Source organism: Typha latifolia, chromosome 14 (assembly GCF_019914945.1).
Source record: "Typha latifolia isolate L0001 chromosome 14, TyphaL0001v2, whole genome shotgun sequence".
In the NCBI taxonomy this organism is placed as follows: domain Eukaryota; kingdom Viridiplantae; phylum Streptophyta; class Magnoliopsida; order Poales; family Typhaceae; genus Typha; species Typha latifolia.
The window spans coordinates 5758582-5784997 of NC_133099.1; the positions used below are offsets into that span (position 1 = coordinate 5758582).

The following is a 26416-nucleotide window of genomic DNA, read 5'->3' on the forward strand; positions in this document are numbered from 1 at the left end:
GTATCGGTTACATCTTCTCTAGTGCATCAGAACAAGTTCACACCCCGAGATATATATATATATATATATATATATGAAAGCTCACTTGAAACTCCTCCTCAAAGAGTCTTTGATATGTATATATATTTATATATATGAACGCTCACTTTTCAAATGGACAGGGTGGACCAAGAAATTTTGATTTGATTCGGGGCTCATGTTATAAATACTTATAAAACCTTCTGAATTTCTTTTTAGAGACTTTTACCTTAACTTTAATAATCTACTTTGTTAACAAAGGTTGTACATAAGTAATAAAGTGTACTTTGGAATACGATAAAGTGGATGGAGATATTATATTTCGATTGAATCAATAAAATTTGTATGTATTATTCTCAAATAAATTGTTGGATAAGATAGCATTTTATCTTTCGTATAAAGTACTAGACTGCTATATCCTAACCTTCCATATTATCTATGAAAAATGCCACTAGCTCAATCACCAAAATAACCTTGTTCAGCTAAACGTTATTAAAACGCCTTTGGTGCAAAGTGACAATTTCATCTCCAAAGGGACCAAGGATTGATATGTCCTGCCGTGGGTGTTATCATAGCATTTTGATACGTGTGAGAAGGGACTCATAGATGCATTACAAATTTGAAGAAATTAACAACCAAAATGCTCTATTTACTTGCGAACTATGGGATTAGTATCATATAAAAGATAACGAGATTATAACAAGATACAATCCTAACATATTGAAACGTGCCTCTTGACTACAAACGCTGTTGCTATTAATACATTGATCAAAGAATGGAAAAGTTCAACCGCGAGACCTATAAACATGCTGATTCACTTTCTACACAGCAAATCGACAGCTTTACACAGTGCTCCAACTTTCTTGGATTCTCTTCATGATGCATGGAGATCCAAGCTTCAGTAGATGAGATCTTATTGAACTGGTTGAACCAAACTATCCATGAGCTGCACTCCCTCTTGGCTCATATGTTGTACTTCAGAAGGTGATAAAATTCTAATGCATTTGACACAATTGATGAACTCCCTACAAGCACAAAGATAATTCATTTGTGAGTGAAACTTCAGGATGCTGGTAATTCAGGGCAAAGTTGGGTAGATGAAATGAACACATGAACTAGAAGCACCATCATATAAAAGGAGAAGATGTTCGATGCAATCCACCTAGGTCTCTAGATTTTGCCTACAGATTTTGCCTATAAGATTATCTACAAGTTTGATTAATAAAGAATTGCAATTGAATGCTAAAAGTTGTTCTATAAAGTCTTGTTTGCATTGAGTTTAGAAACCCTCTCTGAACTGGTTCAGGGACTCCTAAACTTGTTCAATAACCAAATACTTTTTATTCTTTTCATATCTAATTAAATAAACTTTTCAAAAAATCAAAATTAAGAAATAAGATCAACTGATCAAGTTAGGAGCTTAGCTTCAAGCCAAACAAAGCCTAAGAGTACCACCATAAAAGTTGGCATTCAATAACTCATCACGGTTCTCATAGAAAAAAAAATATTTAATTCTCTTTTCAGTGCATTAATCGATAAGATTTGTGATCCAGTTCACTCAACAAAATAATTAGCCAAAGCTGCATGATACCATGCGCACTCCATAGCCTGTGTAGGTTAGGAAATTAAACTTCTTGCTGGAATGGCAGGATTCAGATTGAACCAATCAAAACAATTACTATGTCATACTAAATCATAATACATTTTGCTTCATGAAAATATGTTTTATGATATACTTAATAATAGGTTCAAATATGAGCAGTTGTGATTGAATAAAGGGTAAACTGTGTCACACCATCTTTTTTCTTCTCACTCTTCCTGTCTCTATTTCTAACAATTTGCTTATTTGTTTTTCTTTTTTCGGTGCCAAATATACCTTTACGCTGATGAGTGTTATGAACTTTAAAGAAGTAAACTAAGGGGTCCCTTTCTCAACTGTATCGCTTTGTGAGTTTCTAGCACACAACCTAGTGGTTTACATCTATGCAACACAGATTATTGGGGAAAGAAAAATTAAAAGAATATCAGAAATTTATACAGAGAAACTGTAAGATGATTAAAATATTCAAAATCCAAGTCTAATTTCTAGCAGCAAGTAATCATGCAAATGATTTGAGGATGCAAAGAAGCAAGGATGCACCACATGACTAAACTAGATATGATGCTAATGTATGCATGTCTATGCAAGACAAAGGGAAGAAAAGGTGGGACTTACTCCCATGGATCATCTCCAACAAGAAGAACATCATTTTCATAATCCACATAAACAAGTTTCCATTCTGAACTGCTAGGATCATCCAGCTTCCCCTCTAGTCCAAACATGCAAGCAATCCCAGATTTCAGTTCCTGATAGTCTCTGTAGCGTGTAACATCTACAGATCTTCCAACGGATCCTAGCTTTTGAACCTATTTACCATAGACAAAGTCAGGTACAGTAAAAGTTTCAGAACTGATCTACTGTTGGTAGTTCAGAACAAAGTTGCACTAATATGAAAATAGGAGCACACCTTGGTGTATGTCCGCAAAGGATGTTGGCACACTTGTTTCCTAGGACCTCTGCTTAAACTATATTCAGTCACATCCATACTGCCGGATGATGTACCCCTAGAGCCGTCAGGAATCTCTTGCAGAGAGAAGACTTGAGAGTCTGCGAAGCTTGTTGAGGTAACCTGAGACTGCAAGTCCTGTGAAAAGAAGCTGCCAATAGTACTTTGTGAAGGAACATGAAACTTGGAAATTCCTGCAGTATCAAAGCCCTCCATAATTGTAGGAGGAACGAATGGACCAACTAATGTGCTTCCATTGTTACCCTCAAAGTGGAGATCACTGAAATTCTCGCTATTGTTGTCGCTTTCCTCAGATAAGACCTTTCTTTCACATGATATAGGAAAGCTTTGCAAGACAGCCTCTTCTTGCTGAACTTCTAAATTTGGCACCTCAGATGATAGGAAGCTTAGTGGATTTAGATCTGGGCTACCAAAGAATTCCTGAGCAGAATTAGGGAGACACTGTGGAGCTTGTGAAATTGAATGAGAGGAAGACTGAAAATTCTCTATAGGATAAGTTTGCGGATGTACAATGGAAGATAAATCTGCAGAGGAACTGCTAGCATTCTCTGATGCGGAGAGAAATAGGGCATCTGGCCTACCATCAGTTACAAACTGGGGTATGCTATTAGAAGATTGATAATATGAAGGCTGGAGCATCCAGTCAAAATTATCCAGGAACTGAGAAAAGCACCCCTGATTTGGCAGTGAGTTGATAGAGCTACAAATATCTGGTGACTGAGTTGACTCTAGCTTTGGTGATAGCATACGAATCGGCTCAAAGTGCTGCTCAATAAGCTGGGGATCATTATTCCCCTTATGTTGCATCTCTCGGGTTTCAATAATTTGAGTAAGAAGGTTCACATGGTTAAGTGAGACAGATGAATATTCACCATCTTTATGTCCTAAATCTTCTGTTGGAGACTGATCAGATGGTACTGTCTTTATATCATGATACTGTTCATCCTGATTTTCCAAGGAAATAGGAGCTAATTCCAACTTCTCACAAGCTCTTTTATTTGATAATGCACTTTTGCTTCCTGAAAGGGTGGCTCTGTGCTCATCAATTTCATATAGACAAGTTTGATTTGGATGAGATACTTCGCTATATGGCTCCAGTTTTTTTGCATGCATCCCTGATGAACAAACTAAATCAACACCCTGGGTCGCTAGGCAACGCTGTGGATCCCAATTTTCTAATTGAGCATCTTGCTGAGGTAGCATCTGCTGCTGCACCAGATCTTGTTGATGTTTCTGCTGCATCACTGCTTTCATAAGCACACCTGCCTGTTCTACTGGGTGTATAGTTGTACCAAATGATGGCAGAGTAGGGTAAGACCTAGGGATATAAGTACTCTTAATGTTTTGGAAAATATTAGCATATACTGATTGAGGATAGCCAAGCTGACCACAGGAGTTAGAATTACGAGGCTGATTTAGAAACCTCATAACTAGTTCTGACCCAACACCAGGGCTAAAGCGATGAAATTCACTGTTCCCATTTTCTTGAATGTTTGATGATTTAATATTTGCAAATCCGATTTCGACACCTGGCACTGCACCATGAATTTAGTCAAGTTGTGGTCTCACAAACCAATGCTATTAAGAAGATTTTACTTGATGTTTGTTATGGCCATACAAGAGTAAGGCAGTAAATTGCTTTAAAGCTTAAACATGTGAAGTTGTGTACTTAATTGGGAAATCACAAACTGATGAAGCAATGAACTTACTACAGTAAAATAACAAGAAAATATAGAGTAAGACCTAATAAAATAAATATATTATAACTATTGATATAGGTCGTCCATCGTAAGACGGCAATACCTATGCTACCAAGCAGGTGAATATTCCTATCCTCCCAGATATCGAATGTAATTTGTTTCAACACATAATGAATGATAAACTTAGATAATATCAACTAAGGATTTATGTGTCATTGGCAGGGGTTGGGTGGTGGCCTTCCATCACGAGACGTGCCGAGCGATGGGGCTTAGTGCCGCCTGGCACACTTGTAATGTTGTGAGGAGGGAGGAGAGACGCATAGGAGGCAACTAAGGACAGAAGAGGAGAAAGAGGTTGCAGAAGGGAGGAGAGGAAGAAGAGGTTTTGGAGGTGGCGAAGGTAGAGAGAGGATGGTAGAGAGGAGGAGAAAGAGAAGGATAAATGTGACAGCTAGGGTTAGCCATCGCATAGAGATCAGAGGAAGAAGATGATAAGTAGATCGGGTCAGTTACATCTGCCGACCTGATCCAGATGCAAAAACCCTATAAATTTAAAGATAATCCCAATGAGGTTGGTTGTTCAAGTGCATTAATTAGTTGTACTGGCTAGTGCAGATTGAGCAACACAGCCATCAATTTTCATCATTCTCTAGATCATCTCTGACTTGGTCTGACCTTAGATTCGTGGTTCAATGATAGAATCTGGTAATCACAGTTTACAATATATATTTACTAATTCTTATAAACAAAGGCTACGACCTATTGAACAACAATACATCTGATCAGCAAACTCATGTTTATCATTTCTTCTCAGGTTATATTGCATAGTCAAAGTAACATTGCCTACCAAACTAAGTTGCATTGCATGGCCACATAAACTAAAACCTGTGTATTTATTAGTAGCAACGTCTGATAACAGTTAACAGTTTCATACCTCCATTGCAGTATTGTCATTTAAGAAGGCATCCGATGTATCCATTTGTATAATTCAGCTGAATGACGCTTGGAATTAATCAATGAAGTCAATAGTGTTTAAATTTGGAATCAACTAGTTTAATCAGAATACAAGAATACATGAGCCACAGAGTCTAATAAGAATTCCATGAAAGATTAGGACTGTAGTATATATCAATTAGTAGTAATTTGGTTTCAAAATGATTATTGCTAGTGGATCCAAATGCTAGCTGTCCTTGTAATCTTAGGCATATAAGATAAGATATCTAGAGCTTTTGTGTGGCTATTCAAACTTCCTTCAATTCAAACTAGTACATGAAGATTTCAAACCCCAAACATGAGAATCTCCAAATAACACATCAGCATTTGGCAAGACTGAGAATCTACAATTAACACATCAGCAGTTGATAAGATAATCTACAATTACAATCTGTCTTGTATTTTGGTAGTTCAACAAATTATATAGTTTACTAAGTAAATATTAACAGAAAATGATGCATGTCTAATGAAACATCAAACTAACCGAAAGATAAAATAGTAAGGGAAAAAGTACCCTCATATCCTGGGAGGCATTGCCGCTTTGAGCTCGAAGATTGAGTAGGAAAAACAAAAATACTTTCTGGAGTTTCAATCTCCCACAGGCTCACCCTTTCTGGTCTTTCTCCATAACCAGGTTCATCCCATTCTACCTAATTATGAGATCGAGTACATAAATTGAGTAGCACAATTACCTTTCTAGTTATTAATGGAGGATGAGGTTGGAGGATGAGGTTATTATTCTACGCTTACTTGTAAATTACGCCACTTTGAATTTGGCCATCTTAAGGGATCATAGTCACTAATCCCCACAATTGTGCCCATGTATCTGTAAAACACACTAAACAAAGTTATACAATACTCCAAAAGAAATGCCAGACAATGAACTTTACAAATAGAAAAATCATGATCATTTGCGTCACCCAAGCTTATTCCTAACAATATAAATCAGCCATAACACAATTCAAAGATAAGAAGAATCAAAAGGATAGAGAATATTCTACTATTACCTGTCAACCTAACATGTACCCTCAAGAAATTGGTGCAGTGGCCATAGCACCATACAAGTGAAGACCTTTTGTGAACTCTACAAGGACAGTTAATCTGTAAAGTTAAATTTATTTTATTTTTTTCCCCTCCAGAGATCCAAGAAGATCATCAAAGAAATTGAAGTCTCTCTCTCTCTCTCGTGCTAGGGCACCTGATGGGGGTGCGAGCTCGGGTGACAGCGAAAGTGAGTAGTCCCTTACCTTTTTCTCTCCCTCTCTTACGGCACGGCCGGTAGTCAACACAGTCCGTGCTTGTGACACGGCCATCATTGATTTGACAACGTTCGGTTGGCTAATAGGTTGGGTTCTAGTTATGAAGTCATGACAAGAAAGCTGGTGTGATAAGGATTGGATCAGTTTAAGTCCATCTTGGGCCCTTGATAGTGCACAGGTGACCCACAGTACCCAAAAAAATCCAGTTTATCTAAATCAGAAAATGAAGAGGCTAACTTTGATCCACAACTCGTTAACCAACCTAACTCGAATCGAAAAATTCAAGGCAAAGCCTAACCTGTGGTGATGCTATAATCTAGAAGATAGAATATATGATTATTGTCGTTCCAGTGCTTATAGTGTTGTCAGTTGCATATTGAGTTTTTTGTATTTAGTGTGTAAAATTTGAATTTAATGTGTTTCAGTTATTTCTAGTCATTTGTATGTTTCAAATCCAGCATAACTGCTGGGTTAGTAAGGTATATGTGGGTGTGAAGTGGGAAAAAAAACTAGATTATCTCTTGATTAATGAACCCCCAGATGAGTGGTTTATTGTTTAAAATTTCTATCTTTCAATCTACATGGATATAAGCACGGCTATACAGATAATGGTAGTAAGCACATGTTGAACAAGAGACCTTAAACAATACAGGCAATACAGGCAAAAAGGATCATATATATAGCAAGGAAATTGTTGTGCAAATCAAACTGTGAAGAAATATATAAAAGCAGCATCAGAGAGAATATTTTTGTTCCCCAGTGGGGAAACTTGCAGTCTGTTGATAATAAAATTTAATGCATCAGAAATCTAATCTAGTAATATCATAAAGTCAATTTAGAAGAAATTGAGACAAAAGTTGTAACAAGTTTAAACAAACATAAATAACTATTATCAATAAATAAATTATTGTGCAGCTGGTAGTAGTAGAAGAAGAACCTGCGCTTGTTTGACTCCTCTGTCTCAAACATCATCCCAAATCTCATCCCGATTGATACTTGTGTATATGCAGCTTTATGGTACTTTCCTAAAGGTATTACAAACTCTGAAGGGCATGCCCTACACAGATAAGGGATGAAATATAAATCATCAATGAAGCTTAACTAACAGTAAATAAGAAATTAATATACCTTGGATTATAGTAAACAGTAAATGGGCTCCGGCTAGCTGCAGCATGAGCTGCTGCAGCACGGACACCAATGTGCATGCTATCAGTTGATAGAACAGATGATGGCAATGAAGTCTGCTGACGATTTGCCCTTCTCACCCCCAAGAGTAGCTGAGAGTTTTCATCCCTGTATAGACAATTAGACAATAGTGGTCATCAATGTTGTAAAAGTGCCGCAAAATACCATAATATCTGCAAATAGAGTTCTTGGCTTCTGCTTGAAAGTTGGTGAAGTTAGCAAGTACTTAGAGGAAAGGTTTCATTGAGATCAATGAACAAAACAACCTGGCATTTTCTTTATTTAAACTGAACTGCAAATGTTATTACACCTCAAATCTAAGTACCATCTACCATGACAACCAAAGAAATTCATTCACAGACAAGGTTGTAAGTAGTTAGTGAGACGACTTCTGCAATAGCTTCCGCAGTGCATTCTCTCCTAATATGTTACTGGCAATATATTACATTTACAAAGTATTCACTGTTGTTAATGATTAACTATATTGTCTGGAACAATAAGTCACCATATCGTAAACTTTTCATGCGTCTTCCATGTTTTATCCCAAGTTTCAGTAAATAAAGTAGTACTTAAAAGAATGTTTGAATGATGCTTGCTATAGGGTGTCCGAGTGCATGACGCTCCCGCCAATTTGAGCTCATCATTCGAAATGTCTGTCATTCACACTATAATACCCTATATCCTAGTCATGTCTAATCACGTACTAGAACTATACAAGAACATAATTTCAGTAAAAATGCTATAAAGGACAAAATATATCAGAAGAGTGCTTTCCATTAAACTAAAATTCAAGGTTCAGAATAGTAAATCACACATTATTAGTTAAGTACTAAAGAAAAAGTACTTCACAAATTGGTTGGACTGTACCAGTAACTGCAAGTATACAGAGAAGCTCTCTATGCTGTCAGATCTAAATGAACCCTATTAGTCCTAATTTGATATTACATCACAGATATAGGTGCACCTGATAAATAAGACAGAATCCCCAGCTTTAAGCCGCTTTGCACCAACAAAAAGGCTCCATCCAGTTGTCAAAAGGTGTCGCTTTGGCTGGCCTGCAAAGAACAGAAAAATAGTCTTTCTTACAACAAGGCATTCAATAGGCAAGTACAGCTAAAAGTGTGGCAGAAAGCACAAACTCTCTAGTAAGCAAATAGGTATATGACATAAGTTAGAAAAAAGTAAACAGTTTGGCTCTTAGAATGGTGAAGTGCATATGAGAAAACTTAAGTATGATGCATCCTCCTACCTCGATAAATGTGACGAAATGTCCACAAGTTTTCATGCATATCTCGGACAATGAGCTCCTGACTTGGAGGTTGCATTGAATAATCCTAGAATTAAAAGAAAACATTTGTTAAACAGTATGCACCCAATGAGCTGATAAAGGTATTAACTTCTACTGACATAACCCCTTACCAATTGGGGAAACAACTTTTCTGCAGCCCTCCGAGGCACTGAGAAGCCACCATGTGTACTTGTATCACTTGCAGTTAGATTCTTGCAGAAGAACTCAGTTGGATGCTTACTTTTGGTATGGCCAAGATCTGGAATAGGAAAGACATCACTTTCCTGAAAATGGAAAAGGATAGAAAAAAGCTGTAAGCAGAAGTAACAGTCCTGGATGCCTGTTATTAAAAAAGAACACTCAAGGTAATACTAATTAAAATCAATTACTTATACTTCAGAAAATGAAAGTTGATCAATTGATGAGATAGTATGTTGAGTCCATTCGTTTAGTCATTAGATCATTTTAAAATGCAGTTTCAGGATCAATCAAAATGGGTTAAACCTGTTCACATAATTGGAAACCGAGAGTTGCTGCTAAGTATCCAAATAAAAAATTTCAGCATACAACGAATCAACAAAGAACTGAAGGCATTTAAAATATTAAAAAAATTACGTTGTAGAGTTATCAAATATTAAAGAGATATTAGTAGCTATTTTGAGTATCAGGTCCAACTTTTTCTCACAAATGAATGCAACATTTATCTTCTAACGGGAGATACATTTTCAACTTAATAATTAGAAATGCAATGATTAAATTCAGCTAATAATATAATACCTTTTCTCATGTTAAATGAAGCCACGAATAATGCGATACTGATTTGCAGCCATAATATGAATTTGGAAGTTCCAAATATTTTGATATGGAAGATGACCATTGACGGAGATCTAACATTTGGTATCGGTATCAATCATGTAGAACATAGTCAACATACACCGAGTTATACCACTTACTTTGGAAACTACATGGAATTCATATGGCAACCAAAACATACAATTTTGCTAAGGCATGATATACATCCAAAGGTCGGGTTCAACTTCAAACCTCGTCAACCCACTTTTATTTGGTAGATTTGCTATTTGGTGCGGTGAAAATAGACCGGATCAAATGGTCCAGGCCGCCCGTGTCCGAGCCCGAACTACCAATAGGCGGCACGAGCCAGCCCTTTGCCCGCCCGGCCCGGCCCAGAAGCCCGCCCATTCGGCCTGCCCGTTCACCATCTTCGTTCATCATTTTTTTTTTTTGCTCCTCCTTCAACTAGCTTAAGGAGGAGGGAGGTGAAGGAGGCCCTACATTGAGGGTGGTTCTACTAGGGGAGCACAGAGAAGGGCTTCCGTTTAGGGAGGGAGGTGATAGAGGGCAGTTCTATTAGGGGAGGATGGAGGGTTTAGCCATTTAGGGAGGAGGGAGGTGAAGGGGATCATAGTGGTGTTTGCATGGCTGTGGAACGAGGAGAGGCATCTGCGATCGTACATACTGGTCCCTCGGATGGCGATGTCTCATCTGCCATGCCGATTTCCTTAACCTGTAAGGGGCACACCACCAGGCCAGGAGAGTTGACCTAGAACACCAATGACCCATCCACGTGACCGCGGTAGGGCCCGTTGCTCGCAAGGGCTAAGATTTCTTGGAGCTTCAATAAAGGGCAAAGGGATTCAATTAGGAATTGGGCGTTTAGGCCAAGCTTTTAGCACCCCTTGGGAAGCTTGACGTGGTACCAAGTGAAGGACTTTCCATTTCCTTCGGTTAAATCATAATCCCTAGAGAAGAATTTTTCGACGCCATCAAAGGAGTAGGCCAGAAGCTTGGCAGTGCCACCGGGAAGGTGGGTTCTTAAGAGGAGGGGGAGCTCTTCAAGCGAGAGTCATCGGGGACGGCGTCCTCGAGGTCTGTCTCATCAGATCCTAAGGCTACCATGTCGTCACTAAGGAAGTCCATGAGAGAGGAAGAAGTTGGGATAAACACAGTAAGAATAAAGGGAGGGAATAAGAGATTAAGAGGGAAACAGAATAGAGAGGACTATTTTATATATCCGGGCTAAGTATGGCCCATACTGAGGCGAAGCCTGACCAAACTAACCCGATCTCTCATGGGCCAACGAGCGGCAACGAGTTTGACTATTCTAGCCCGACCCACTTGCGAGCAGGCTAGCGAACCCAATGGCCAGCCCGATTGGCCCGGCCAACCCGGCCCGCCTGATGATCACATCTAGGTGTGAAGAGGAGAAGATATGCATCTTATTATCTATCATCTATCTACTTAGATGTGTAGGGGACCACATATGAGAAAGGCATGATCTATATTGTTGGTCTGCTACTAACAGCTTGAGCTTCTAGATCAGTCGATAATCAAACAAAGTTCATCAAGCTACAAATATACTCTCTAAATTGTGGATTTCCATCAGGATCATCAAAGAAAAGAAAGGGACCTCCCAATGCCTACTCTAGATAATGCCTAGAAGTTAAGATAGCTTAAAAAGCTGCAAAAGGAAATGTTTTCAGAAATAAATATGTTAAAAAGCAAGATTCAAAATATTGGGATCAGAATTAGGATTGGCCACTCGAAAAAATGATACATATCGACCGTATCGGTCATTTCAGCTGTTAGTATCAAATTTCGGTATCGAACTATTTTTTTAATTGCAAAAGTTCTAATAATTATTTTAAGATACAGAAAAAATCCTAAAATTTAGAAATTAATAATAGATAAATATAGATTACTTCAATGTAATATCTAGAAATAAAGAAAAAAATAACTCTCTCCATCTTTCCCACTCACTCTCTCTCTTCCTCTCTCTCCCACTCTCCTCCCCATCTAACATGTCTCCCTCTTTTCTCTCTCTCTCTCTAGTGCATGCGCACACAAGTGCTCGCTCTCTCACGCGCACTTGCTAGCGCTCACTCTCCTCTAGCTCACTCTTTGTTGCTACAGTAGAGAGGGAGAGAGAACACAAGTGCTCGCTCTCTCACGCGCACTTGCTAGCGCTCACTCTCCTCTAGCTCACTCTTTGTTGCTACAGTAGAGAGGGAGAGAGAGAGAAACATTGAGAGAAAGAGAGGTCAATGGAGAGAGGAGAAAAGGAAAAAAAACACAAAAAATAGTCGAAAAGAAAGAACGAATAGTTACCTCAGGAATTTAGCATTCAACTTGAATCAACTCTTCCAACTTCTGAGCATATAATCAATTCTTAATTGTCTCAAATATCAATTTAAACCCACAACTACAATCATTTGAGAGAACATCTTTACACAACTTCCAACTGGATACGGTATTTCAGTTCACTTATCTTTTATAGTGTCCAATCAAAAACTTTTCCATTTTCTTTTTTCTTTTTTCTTTTTTCTTTTTTCTTTTTTCTTTTTTCTTTTTTCTTTTTTCTTTTTTCTTTTTTCTTTTCTTTCTCTCTCACATTCCCTCTACACCTCCCTCCAGACCTCCCTTGGTGCTATATGGGGCGTAAACCATGAAGAGTTACATAGAAAAAATGGATTATTAATATCCCACTACATGTAGCATAATTAGGGGAATTTCTAATTTATGTATTCCTAGAGTAAAGGATCCATTCCAAAGCACTCAATGACATACTATTTAAAAACCTGACAGGATAGTTTATTGAACAGAGAACAGGAAGGACCTCCAAAATTCTTGGCTAAAAAGCCAGTTACAGAAAACAGAAATTCATGCATACAAGAAAATTATGCCTAGTTTTCTGAAACTTAATTACCTGGAAACAAAGGATATTGCTTAATAAAGATGAATGACATGAGAGAATATTATAGACCTTAGCTGTGTATGATGCGCCACAAAAGTGTTATACAGTAATGACAGCATGCAGAAAATAAAAGGTCCAATTTTTTAATATCATTTGCTTACAGAGTTCACAGGCTGAAGGGTCATCTGTGCATAAATCTCATCTGTATCCTTGTCAGCCTGGGTAGTAATAAAGCAAAGAACAAGTATTAGAAATACTCTACAAAGAACACTTAAATCTACAAATATTACTACCAAAAGTTCACTTACATGCAATGTGACATTGTGGACCTGGCACATCATCTGAGATGGGAGATTTGGATAGTTAGGAATGTGAGAATTTGCTGTTTTTCTAGTTGTAGCTGTCACCTGTTGAAAAAGAAGAGATACTATTGTCAATCAAAGGGAAGCATCAAGAAGATACAGGCATTAGATTAGAAAAATTAGGACTTTGTTTTTGTTAATCTAGATACTAAAAAAACTGAAGGACTGAATAATAGTTAAGGTTATTCCCTTCCTCTCGTACAGTCGCTTACATTTAATAAACATAACGGGGCCTCGCTCACTTTTTCTTTAAAAATTTGATAAGTGTATTATATGGATCTCTACATCCATGGGTAAACACATGGTCATATGTGACAAGATCCTCCAACACTTCCAAAATTAGTTAGAGAGAAACAGCATTGAGCATTGAAATACAACTACAAAGTACTGCCTGAATGTAGTTGGTTTTTATACATGATTAACACCATGCTGAAGAAACAAACAGAAATGTGAATGCTTCATCACACTCAGTGATCAAACCTACATACGAGACAACTAGTGCAAATGATCACTCATGAATAAGTAGAAAGTGTTGCAAATAGTTAGCAAGTAATGAGAATGAAGTTTATGCAGTGAATTCAACCGCATATCTAAGAATGATTCAACATAAGCATAAGCCAAGATGCTACACACTTAAGCTTGATCCATGTTATTTTCTAACAAAAGCGCTGCTATCCATGTTATTTGCTAGCTAAGATGCCCCATACACTAGAGAGTTCCCAAAATGCAAATCGAAATAAGGTTAAGATAATTCGAACCTGTTCACTGTGCCCCTGTGGGAAATAGTATACAAGGCTGCCAGGCTGAGGCAGGGATACAAGAGGCCCGGCACAGGCATGCCAAAGCTCAGAATTTATTACCTTCTTTGAGCCTAAACAAACAGTTGTAGAGAGATCTAAGTATCCTAAATTAAAGTTGACAAATAAGGAAGGACATTAAATTATAGGAGCCTATTCGACAGGAAAGACTATAACTTGTCTTACCCTGTTGTTCTGCCAAGAACTTCATTTCATCTAGAAGTGCTGCTGCATTACTTAAACCGACAGTTTTCCCCTGGTCTTTAGTAGAAGACATCTTCGTCAAGCAAGTTAGCTAACAACTCATCTCCACATATGAACTCATCTTTACCTCGTCTATAGAGAAATAGCTCACGCCACACTTAGGTAGCAGAACAAACACCACAACTCAGAGGAAATCCATGGAAAGTCCCCTCAGAAGCAAAACTAGAACCATTGAGTAGCATCAGAAGCCCACCCATTAGCAGAAAAACCTCGTCTTTCCCATAGGAGAGTGGGTCGCCATGAAAAACAACAACATAGAATCCAAATACTAGCGAAATTTTAATGTTCCTCAAGAACCCACATGTCAAAACACTTCCAGAATCATCAGGTGCTGGGAAAATTCCATTTTTACCTCTGCCTCTCTCTCTCTTTCTATTAGACTACACTACGTGACAGTCAACAGAGGAGACACTGTTGATGCTCCCGCAGAAGACAAAACGGATCACAACCACCAACAAAGACCTGCACCGGCTTCAGAGAGACCCCTTTGTAAGCAGCAAAGCCAACCCAACTCGGAAGCAAAAGCTGCGGCGATCGAAGTGGGCCTGGGAGGACCAGCTACTGGATAAAGGCGCAAATTTTGGCACCCGAAGCACGCGAAGGAGAGGGGAAAAGAACGTCATGATATGAGTGGTCTAATTCTGGGCTCCCCTTTTGCTCCTCTTTTTGCCTCTCTCCTCCCTTAAAGATGCCGACCTTTCAATGGAAGACGCCATGATTCCGACTCAATGCTCTTTTCCGCTTTTTCCCGTTACCAACTGGAAAAATTAAGAAATACCCATTACCCAAAGAGCTTTTAACTCCTCCCTCTCTCTCTCTCTCTCTCTCTCTCTCTCTCTCTCTCTCTCTATTGTTGGGTTTGCTTCATGGAATCCTCCCACTACTCTCTCACCATTTTGCTTCTGGGAAGGTGGCAGCTTTAGAGCAGGGAAAGATGAGCATCACACGAAAAGCAGGACTATGGCAGAGCAGCAGCAGCAGAGAGAGAGAGAGAGAGAGAGAGAGAGAGAGAGACGAGGGGAGAGCTCGAAAAAGCGGAAAAGAGAGAAAACTCATTCCCTCCATGACGTTATTCGAGCTCTCTTTTATATGCGGCTGATGGACTCGAGATTTATTATTCTCTGAGACGATGGTCATCGGAACGACGGAACCCATTTGCCGAGTTGGGAACACCAAGAACGAAAGAAAAATTAGCGATTTTATGCCAAAAAAATTAAAGCTTTTGCAACATAATAATTACTAAAAACGTCGGATAATTTGCACCAAAAACTAAAACTGGTTATGATTTTATTTTTTTCAGCGTCGCCTAATTTTTTTTCTCACTCTGAATAATTACTCAAATCTTTTGTACTATCTTCATAATCCATAAATAACCAATAAAGTAAATTATAAACTATAGTGCTATTTTTTCAGTTAAAACCCTATGTCACTTTGCCTCTTCTAAAAGTAGAAACCATTTTAGTAACAGGCGTGATATATAATTAGAATTAGTTATCCCGCAAAGTAAATTAAAAGTGGGTGATCCTACAAAATAGAAACCATTTTTTTGCGAGCAGCACAAAACTCTTGTTCAAATATCATAATTATCACTATAATTTAAACATATAATAATTGTTTAATTGAACTCTGTTAGCCATACTGATGGATGATTGTTAAAATTAACAAATACAACATATAACTAAAATATTCCTCTTTCTTGAATTTTTTTAGTGTTGAATATGCATCTCTAATGGATAATTAGACTTTTCTTACTATGATATTTGACTACATTAGATAGATTTCAAGCTGTTTTAGTTATATATAACATGTAAATGATGTTAATGAGTTTAGTGATTTTTATAAATTCAGTAAAACTATGCTATTTTAAAAAATTTGGTGAAATTATATTAAAGAACAAAATTTAAATGTAAAACAGTATATTCATATTTAAGTTCAATTTTATCTGTGTTTAGTAAGATTTAACTAATAAAATGGCTTTCTTAAAAGAGCTCAATAATTTCAATAGCAATTTTATTATTTTAAATAATATAATCATAATTAATTACTCCTTCCCTTCAAAAGGGACAAGATGCGAGATGTACAAGTCGACGGTGATAGTTGAGATGGTTGCTGTCAAAAATGCTTCTATCTACTTAAAAGAAGAAAGAAGTCAAAATATTTGGATATAATCTCCTTCTCCTTCACTCCTCTTGGCCAATTACTTTTAGAGGCAAAAAATCAAGTTTCTTAGATTATCGACTATGTTACTAACGTACCAACCAACTCTAGTAAAGTTGGTAGGTATCTTACTCATGACCAAGGAGGCAAGGAGGTCATGAGTTCAACTCCAACTCCAAACAATATTGTGAAGAAATTGTTTGGTGGTTGGTAGTTGGTGGCTTGACTCGATTCGGTTGATGGCTCGGCAGTGCGGTTAGCTTGGAAGAACAGCTTGACAACGCAACGGCTTGGAGCAGGTCTTGGTGGCGTTTGATTCGAAGCAATTGTTCGGCGACGCATATGGCCTCTATTACTAACGTTATGATCACTCTTGCTAATAATTTCAAAATTTGTAAAGTTACATACTAAAATTTATTAAATTTAATTTAAATCAATATTAAACTAATGAAAGATATATGTAAATAATAAAAAAAATAATTAAAGAGATAAATTTTAATTAAACTTTCATCAAGTTAATTATAAAAAGACAACAATACCCTTATTCATATATATATATATACATTAATATGATATATATGCCTTTTACTTGATAAATTATTTAGATAATGTATTTAAAAAATAATAATTGACTATTGAACCGATAATATCTTTGAAATTTTTAGCATTCCTATTAGACCGTTGAGATTACAGAGATGGGATTGTGATGAGTTTTAACTCTTTTCTTTAATATATATAAATATAAATAAGAGGTAAAAAAATTAAAGAAAATCCAAACATATGAAATCCATTTATATTTCAGAGAGGTGGTGGTCAGAGTGCCACCTTCAGCAGTGCTACATGTCAAACACTACCGGTTGCTTACTTCATCCAAAACCACTAGAATTTTCAACTCTTTCCACCAATCTAAGACAGCAGAAGTTGGATGGGAGACATAGATCAGCAAGCATTGTTGTACATGGCAGCATCCGTCAACATTGAAGCTCTCTAACTCTATTTAATGATGTGCAGATAGACGTTTCTTTATCTTGTCATATATACACATCTACCTATACATATATATATTATATTTATATTTATATGAGAGAGAGAGAGAGAGAGAGAGAGAGAGAGAGAGAGTCAAAGACAGTGCTGCAACCTGATATCTCTGTTGGTCATCAGCTCTGCGCAAGAAGAGATCATCTCCTAACCCCCTGCCACATACAAGCATATGCTATATAAACGTCATCCTCTGTCTGAGATGCAGGAATTGAGGCCGAACTACTCTTACCACACTGCTCATCGTCCTCGCGGCAAGGATTCAATGCCGGTTAATCCATACCACTTTGGCAGGAAACTCACAGATTTAGAATTAGAGCCCACGCAATACAATAGAGATTGCTAGATATACATAATTACTGCGTTGGCAGTATTGCTCGGAATAATTTATATAAAATTAGCTTACACGATTAAAAATTAGATATTTAGAAAAATTAAATAGGTATTGGGACAATTAGATTTTTAGAAGAAAGTCTTTCTTCTTTTCTCTCCTTTATTTTGTAGTATCTTTTTATCACTAATTTTTCTTTCTCTAATATTTTAATTTTATTTTGTTAGATAGCTTAGCCTTTGCTCAATTAAAACAAGGCAAGCTTGATCAATTGAATTAGAGTTTAAAATTAAACTCAAACGGAGCTTAAGCACACCAGCTCGATTAAGCTCGACTTGATAAGACTTAATTTATATTTATTAATAATAAATAATAAATAAAATTTAAGTTAGTCATATATTGATTTGATTTTACAAAGCGTAGACTATTTAAAATTCAATCCAAGTTTGATTAAGCTTAAGCTGGATTTGAGCTTAACTCAAGCCAACGTTGAATTGGGCTTGATTTGAAATAGGGTTAAAGAGTCGAGCGTTCAAGCTTAATACTTTAGATTAGGCTCGATTAAACCCTACCATAATAACATCCTTCGAACAATTATTAGGAAGTATGACAAATATAACTTTAAAATATGTATTCCTTGAAATATGTTATTGACAAATATAAGTTTAAAAAGTAAAGGAAAAAAAAGAAGAAAACACCAACGGAAAGGTGTTGGAATTAGAGCAGCGTAGTCTAAAAAATTATGATATGTTCTCATGAATAGCCTCGAAAAAGGAAAGGAAAGGAAAAACTTTTGAGAGCATAAAATGGGACAAAAAGTACTAACGAATTGGTTATCCAGAGCTCCTTTATCCTTTGAAAGAATAGATCTTTGACCAAAGTCAACCGGCTTCTTTTATGCCCCTCCCTTTTTAGGTCATCAAATCCAATCGGATTCGGGTTGGTCAAATCGGATAAGGGTTAATTTAAGTCAACACAAATTTGACTCGTTTAATAAACAGCTTCACTCCTAAATAAAAGTTTTTCTTTGAAAAGTTCATCGATAAAAGACGGTCCCTGCTCTAACAGTCTTATGTGCCGAAAGGAGGAATCCAGTGAACATCTCCTCTTTAGGTGGCATAGATTTGTCAAGTTTTAGGGACGCTAATTTGATAGTTGATTAGTTGTCATCTAGATAAGTTCTGAGTTTCTCTGCAATATAGATTGACTCAGTCCCTGCTCTTTTTTTAGATTTACTGCATAGAAAAATACCGGGGGTTACCTTAAACAACCTAATATAATTTTTGCTTATTTTTATGGTTATATAATTACTTGTTTACCAAAACTAAAATAAACATTTCAAAATATTAAATACTAATATAATTTGTCTATTAAATGTGTTATAGAAGTGATTCATGTAATATATTTAATAGAATTAAAGAGTTCAACGAGGGATAGACGGATTATAATAAAATGGTTATGGATTAAACAATTAACACTGATAGATCATTCGTTGACTGAAATGAATTGAGAGGGGCTGGTTTTATAGTCCGACAGGCTAATAGTAGTCTTATTCTCGCAAGTTTTAGATGTAGGTCTTATAAATCAGTTGTCATTACTTAAACGGTGACAATCTGGGAGGCACTCACCAAGACGACTTTTTCAATGTGTGGCTCGCAATTGATTTTATCATTCTCGTCAATATTTTAAAGTGCGGACAAAAACTTCCTTAGTTCATTGACTTTGTTATAGATGACATTAAAAATCTAACTAGCAATTTTAATAATTACAAAATAACTCATTGGCAAGCCGATCAAGCTAATGATTGGCTTGCTAACAAGGATATAAGATTAGGTTTCAAGTGTACTTAAGATGTGAGTTTTTTTTTCTATTCTTTGTGCAAATTTTGGTCTCCCATTTTAGCAAAGATTTTTATAATCACCAATAATCTAATTTGAGCGGAGCTCAAGAGCCAAAGTCAGCTCAAGCTTGGCTCATTTAGTTAACGAGCTTAAAACCTGATTTCAAGCTCTAAAAGTCAGCTCTGGTCATAGGCCAGTGAGCTTTACACTCTTATTGCCCACCTCTAAAATTCTGATTTAAATAGTGAGATGAGTTTTTTTTTTTATTGTATTCTTGTAAGTTACTCACTTGGTAATTAAGAAGGATGCACAGTATTTTCTGAAAAAATACAAAACAAAAATATGAATAAGGTAAGTATAAAGTAATTAATAAGGCAATAGGTGAAATCAAGTTGCCTTCTGAAAACTTTGGTAAACTTTCCTAGGGAAGTAATGAATTTATGGTTTAGTCTCATATAGCTTGGGATTAAACAGAGGTAGTCCTTTCTCTATGTGAAGGAGAGATGTTTTAGGGATGGTAATTGAGTCGGGTTAATATAATGCAAACATAAATACAACCCGCTGATTAAATGGGCTAAAATTTTTAAATGCAAACACGATATGTTTATTAAATGGGTTATCGGGTGATACAAATTATTTAAGTTTATATAACTTATTTGGGTTATAAACAAGTTTATTCGTGTTATAAATAATAATTTTATATTATAAATAATTTTTTTTTGTATTATAAATAAGTTATTTGGATGATAAATGTGTTACTCGGATAATCATATTATCGTGTCATAAATAGTTTATCATATCATAAATAGATTATATGAGTTTGACATAATAAATACGAAGGCGATCAATCTATTTAATAATTGAGTTAAGCGAGTTAAGTCATTTATAACCTGAACTCGATTATATTAAACTCAAATTCATTTAAAACCTTCGAGTTCATATCGAGGGAGTTCGAATGGGTCTTCAGATGTTCGAGTCGAGGCCAAACCAAGACTAAACATTGGAAAGTGTTCGAGCTTATTGGGGCAATTGAATAGATACTATAATTTTAGTTCTAATCTGTTCAACAATGGAACTAATTGGCCGAAAGGGTGTTATTTCATAATAGGATGCAGATGCTTATCTCTAAGGAATACATTTCTACGATTCTTTAAATCTTGGGGTAGAGATCACATTCTATTAAAATAACAATCTTTAATCTTTGTTCTTGATCATTAAATTGGTAATTGGTTCTAAAGTTTCTCGAAAGTGCAGTATTTAGAAAATTGATAGTGAAACATTATATCTTAGATATAGAATTTTTGAAAGTCTATCTGCACGATAAATATAAAAATTATTATCTTAAAAGAAGCTACAAGCAACCTACCCTTCCAACCTAAAAATTTTGATTCCTCTCTATTTTGTAGATCTCTCTAACATAAGATATTGTTATGAACTAGATTTGGACCGATTCGGACGTAATAAAATTATAAAAATTTAGGTGGAGGTAGCCTCATGAGTTAGGGTTCTAATAACTCTAGTTTCACCTAAATCGGATTCGGGATAAAAAGTTTAAAATAAAAAAAATAAAAATGTGTTAGAGAGGGCAAAACGGTAAATATCCGACGTTGCCGCGGTCGTCGAAGGGTGGCAGACGACTAATGGTGGTGGTGGATGGCCATATTGTAAGGTGGCTATTAGAGGATCTACGACTATGATCTACCCATAGAAAGGTAAAGATGATCTAACGACTATGATAAAATGATAAATACGGTAATAAGAAAATAACTAAACTCAATTAATTCTCAATGTTTGGATGCTTGGATTCTTCGACCAATAACAAAGAAGCCATGCCCCTCTATATATAGAGGTGGGGTACAATGAATCCTACTCGGACTTAGTCCTAAAGGCTAACACGGCTCAAATTAGGATTTACCTTAAAGATTTACATGACTTAATTGGACTTGCCTTAAAGACTTAGAGCATCTCCAACGGTGGCTCTAATGTATTTTAATATTTAATATTTACAATGGGAATAATTTTGAGTAATTATATTTTAGGACACATAATTTATTAGACTCATTTTTATAAATAATAAAAAATTTAAAATTTAAAATTTAAATTAACTCAAAAATAATTTAATATTAGAATCATTTTAAAGGTCTCGATGAGACCTTTTTAATGGTATTATTTTTGTTAAAAATCAATTAGTAAAATTAATTATATATTCAGTTTAACTAACTAAATTATTTAATAAATGATACAAATGAAATTAAAATTATTGAATGTAATAACTATTGCTAGCTCCAAATTTGGAGCTAGCTTTAGAGCTCCATTGGAGCTCAACCGGGCTCCAAATTTAGATTTTGGAGCCCGATTGGAGTTGCTCTTACATGACTTAATTAGACTTGCTTTAAAGGCTGTTGTGACTTATTTAGACTTGCCTTAGCTAGACTTGCCTTAAGGACTGTCATGACTTATTTTGACTTGCATTAATGGCTCATATGACTAAACTAGACTCGACTTAAACTATGTGGTCGGATCGTAACAAATATCCATAAATATCCTATATAACATATGCAAGAATATAATATATAGCAAAGAAGGTGCAATACATGAAACATTGGTAGCTATTATTTAAACTAAATAATTACTTATAAATTTGCCACATATAACATCCTACACGTAGATAGCATTTACAAGCATTTTCTTTTTAATTTGCATTTTATATTTAGATAATTTCGTGCATATTAATAACTTGTGAGAATTGTGAAATAATGAAAAAACGAAACTTAGGGGGGCATTTGCACCAAAATCACTTTTGCATTTTTTTAATATAATATTTACCACTCGTACTGTAGATTTGGGTGATATCACATTTCTTATTATTTTGAAAATCAAATAAGAATAATTTGATATTCAATCTGTATTTATCCATATTAATAGTACTTTCACAATTTGCATCGGTATATGTATAAGAAGTGTATACAATTTGTATCATCGTATGAGTTATGATTTATACCTTATATTTTTACTATTTACAAATCAAACTTTATAATTTAGTAAATATATGCAAAAAAATACAATGTTACATCTGTTAGTTAAACTTGACAGAATTATATACAAAAAGTTATTTAAAAAAATTAAATATATGCAAAAAATTATGAAAATATCATCGAACAAATCATAAGCATTTTAGTTATTTTAGAAATAATTTTTTTTACTTGATGGAATATTTTCACGGTGTTATTTCAAACCTAACTTAGAATATTTTCTGTACATATTCACTAAATTATATAACTTAATTTATAAATTATAAAAATATAAGGTGTAAATCATAATATCATTAAAAAGCATGATGTTATATATAAATTTTCCAAAAAATTTAAAAAATTAAAAAAATTACAGATATCATAAATCTTTACGATAAAATTGCAGTATACGAAAGCTGCGGCAATGCCATCTTCTTCAAAGTTAAATTTGACCCAAAAAAAAAACCTACGTATGCTTATTATTTTTTAAATGTCCACTTCAACAACTCTAGCTCTGTATAATATTTTGTTTGTTTACATTTTTTTTGTTCTTCTTTTCCTGTTTGTTTATTTGTTTTGTTTGTGTTTTTTTCTGGGTCCATTGTGTTTCCCCGCAGCATGCAAGAAAGCAGCTGTGACGCAATCAACGTCGACGGGTCCACCAACGGTCAGGAAAATCCGGGAAATGTGGGGACGCCCCGGAACTGAAATCTGACGTCATACTCATCTCATAAACCCCCCTCCCAGGTTTTACAAGAAAAGGACAACCCGGACCCTATTTTAGTATTTTTTATATATTCTATTCTAGCACATGGTTTGAGTTCAGTAATTCTTTACCCGATTCTTTAACCAAACATATTTTTTCTTTTTTCTATATAACACTCTACCTTATAATTTAATTATGGTTTACGTCCTATATTTTTACTATTTACAAATCGAGCTTTATAATTTAGCATGTGCAAAAAATACTCTATAATAGATTTAAACTAATAGTGTTAGAATATTTCGTTAAGTAGAGATATTTTATTTCTAAAATAACTAAAATACTCTTTGACTTAGTTAAGGATATTTTTCATAATTTTTTAATATAGTTAATTTAACTTAGATATTTAATTAAGTTTAACTAAATGAATAACAATAAAATATTTTCTGCACACATTCGCTAAATTATAGGGCACGATTTATAAATAGTTAAAAACTTCAGCTTCAACCACACCAATTTTCGATATTCCTTTTTATTTCTCATTAAACGAATTTTTTATTTCTCATCAAACGAATGGCATCTTCTATAAACCACAATTTCATTAAAAACAGTGTTATATATAATTTTTTTAATATTTAATCAACTTTGCTCTCTAAAAAAGTAAGACCCGAATACTGTGAAGCATCATCCTCCTCCTAAATGATGAAGAATAGTTTAAGAAATTTTTATACAATTACTAGGTAAATTTAGACCTGGACTAATATGAACTATAGTTTATTTTTATATAAACTCTCTTATTATTTATTTATTTATTTTATAACTTTCTCAGCTATAGTTTTTAGGTAATCTTTTTTTTCCTTTCTATAAGGGGAAAATAGTCTATAAAGAATCTAAAATTATTCACATGACAAATAATTTTTTTTAACTAAATAAAATCAAATGGATAACTAAGAAAGGGTTATTTTTAGAGATTTTACATAATTTAAAATATATCACAACTGTTATTTATTATCAAATTTGTTTGCATAAAGAATAACCAAAATATCCTTCTTCTTAAAGTATAAATGTAAATGTAAAATATTTGTCCCTAATTTTTCTGTATGAAAAGAAGACTTAGTTATTTAAATAATTTATATAAGGATAAAATAGCATCTTCTTAATCAAAGTTCAGCTTAATTTACTTTTAAAAATTATAATAACAATAATGATGTTTAAAAAGATTTTAATGGCAATTATAAAAAAATCTAATAATAATTACGATATATAAGAAATTTCTAGTGGTAAGATTAAGTCGACAAAACTCCATCCAATTGCCAATTATTTCTATTATTTCTTTTGGCGTTCATATTTTTGGAACCAACTAATTAATTCTATTCGTATACTTTGGCCTTTGTGTAGTCCGAGAAACGGAAAGGCGAAGCTGAAAAAAGTTTGGAGTTCGGAAGACGGAGAGAAAAAAAAAAAAATAAAACAAAATAAAATAAGAATTTTTAAAAAATATCCCGAAACTTTTTGACTGTCTTCCGTTCTTTTTGAGATGCGCTCATGGCGTCACATGCATGCCTCGTTTTTCGTGACGATGATGATGGTAATCGACTGGACGGCGGTGATCTCGGCGCAGTGATCAAGGTTCACGCGTGCTTCGGGGGTACCACGAAACGAAACGAAGCGACGTGGCTTCGAATTGAATTTTGTATTTTTTATTAATGATTGTAATAATTACTAAAGTTGAGAAGATTAAATAGCGTCGGATAGTTGACTAAATTGCTGACATGATATTTGAAGATTTTCTCATGGGGGAAAACAAGAAGCTTTCCACCAACGGTCTCTAAGTTAAATTTGTACCGTTGGGTTGTTCAAGGTTCTCAAAGCTTCCCATCCAAGGGTTAAATGATACCCATTGAATATCGAAATTCATATTTTTAGTTATTCATATTCCGATATAGATATTGGATGGATAATAAAATTTGAAACAAACGGATACAAATAATTTTTAAATAGAGAATTAAATCTTAAATGTATGTTGATAAAATTTTAAATAAATTATAATATTTTATTTAGATATAATTAACACAAAAATATTTAGAGTTTCACAAAAAATAAATTATTTGTATGTCAAATACATATAAAATTAGAGAAATTAATCTCTACAAATAATATATAGCACATCACTAGTAACAATATCAATATTCATTATTTAAATAAGCAAACTAAAAACTATAAATTAATAAAAATATGCGGATAAACAGATATCCGATGTTCACATCCAAATCCGAAAATTATATCTCCGACTTGTATCCGAATATGTATTCAAATTTTTTTTTTAAATTCTATCCATATCTGAATCGGATAAGAATTTTTTTTATCTAAATTCAATCCAAATCGAGTCGGATAGTGGGTCAGGTTGGAGTTAAATTTGACTCATTTTCACCCCTATTCTCATCCCTCTCCTCCATCTTTCAGTAATAGTTTAGACCAAATTCATAGAGTGGTGGCTCGGCTCTACTGCAATATACCACCCCGTTATTTGGGCTAAGTTGGTCCCAATCGTCCGAGCCTTCCTCCGGTGCTAGGGACTCATACTAACTATTATACCTCTTATTGATCGTTAATTTTGCTGCCTTTCTCTATCATATGCAACTCGACACAGACCCCTCTCCCACTCTAATAGCATGTTTCGGGTTTCGACAGCTCATCCTTCGCCCCTGATCTGTCGACCTCTACTGTCTTATGCCATTTATGCACAACATACAACCCTCTTACATCTCCCTGACGCTACGAATAGAGCCATCAGGGTGTTTTTGTATTGCTGTTTTGTTGACGTGGGTGTAGATTATTGTAGTGATGTTTTGTTATGTGTCATAATTGTTACTTTGTTACTTATTATCTATTGTTGTTGTTTTTGTTTGTTATGTTGTTTGTTTTCATTTACTAGTAGGTTGTAATGTTAGGTTATTTGCGGCTTAATAAAGTTATAGGATGATGTTCCACTAAGCCTTTGCATTCTTTATGCTTCTCTATTGTGCTGCATATGTTGGCCAAGAGGGAGGCTTGTTTCTAGGGCCGTCACCCCTCTTCCTTTGTTTTTGTTTTTTTAGTATGAGTGCTTGTATTGTCATGTTCTTAATACTAGTTTTCTGTCATTTGTATCTTAGCTAAATATGGGGATTGTTCTAGGGTTGTTACCGGT

At 35.0% G+C, this 26416-nt stretch overlaps 1 protein-coding gene across 1 annotated transcript; it reads right to left on the reverse strand.

Moving 5' to 3' along the window:
- Positions 1 to 636: 636 nt before the first annotated feature.
- LOC140801476 (auxin response factor 11) lies at positions 637 to 15266 on the reverse strand. Its single transcript, XM_073156631.1, has 14 exons — positions 14068 to 15266; positions 13843 to 13955; positions 13031 to 13129; positions 12884 to 12940; positions 9142 to 9294; positions 8972 to 9056; positions 8687 to 8777; positions 7666 to 7830; positions 7475 to 7594; positions 6029 to 6104; positions 5793 to 5928; positions 2526 to 4120; positions 2234 to 2424; positions 637 to 1043 (listed from the first exon to the last, which is right to left on the reverse strand). The coding sequence occupies exons 1-14, from the start codon at positions 14156 to 14158 to the stop codon at positions 932 to 934; spliced, it is 3084 nt and encodes a 1027-aa protein (XP_073012732.1). The 5' UTR covers positions 14159 to 15266; the 3' UTR covers positions 637 to 931.
- Positions 15267 to 26416: the final 11150 nt, after the last annotated feature.

Excerpts from the sequence above, each read along its gene's own strand:
- LOC140801476 (XM_073156631.1), bottom strand. The coding sequence starts at position 14,158 with ATGTCTTCTACTAAAGACCAGGGGAAAACTGTCGGTTTAAGTAATGCA. Across the intron at positions 13,130-13,842 it reads CACAGGGGCACAGTGAACAG|GTGACAGCTACAACTAGAAA; the intron begins GTTCGAATTATC and ends CTTTTTCAACAG. Across the intron at positions 9,295-12,883 it reads CCCTTCAGCCTGTGAACTCT|GAAAGTGATGTCTTTCCTAT; the intron begins GTAAGCAAATGA and ends TTCCATTTTCAG.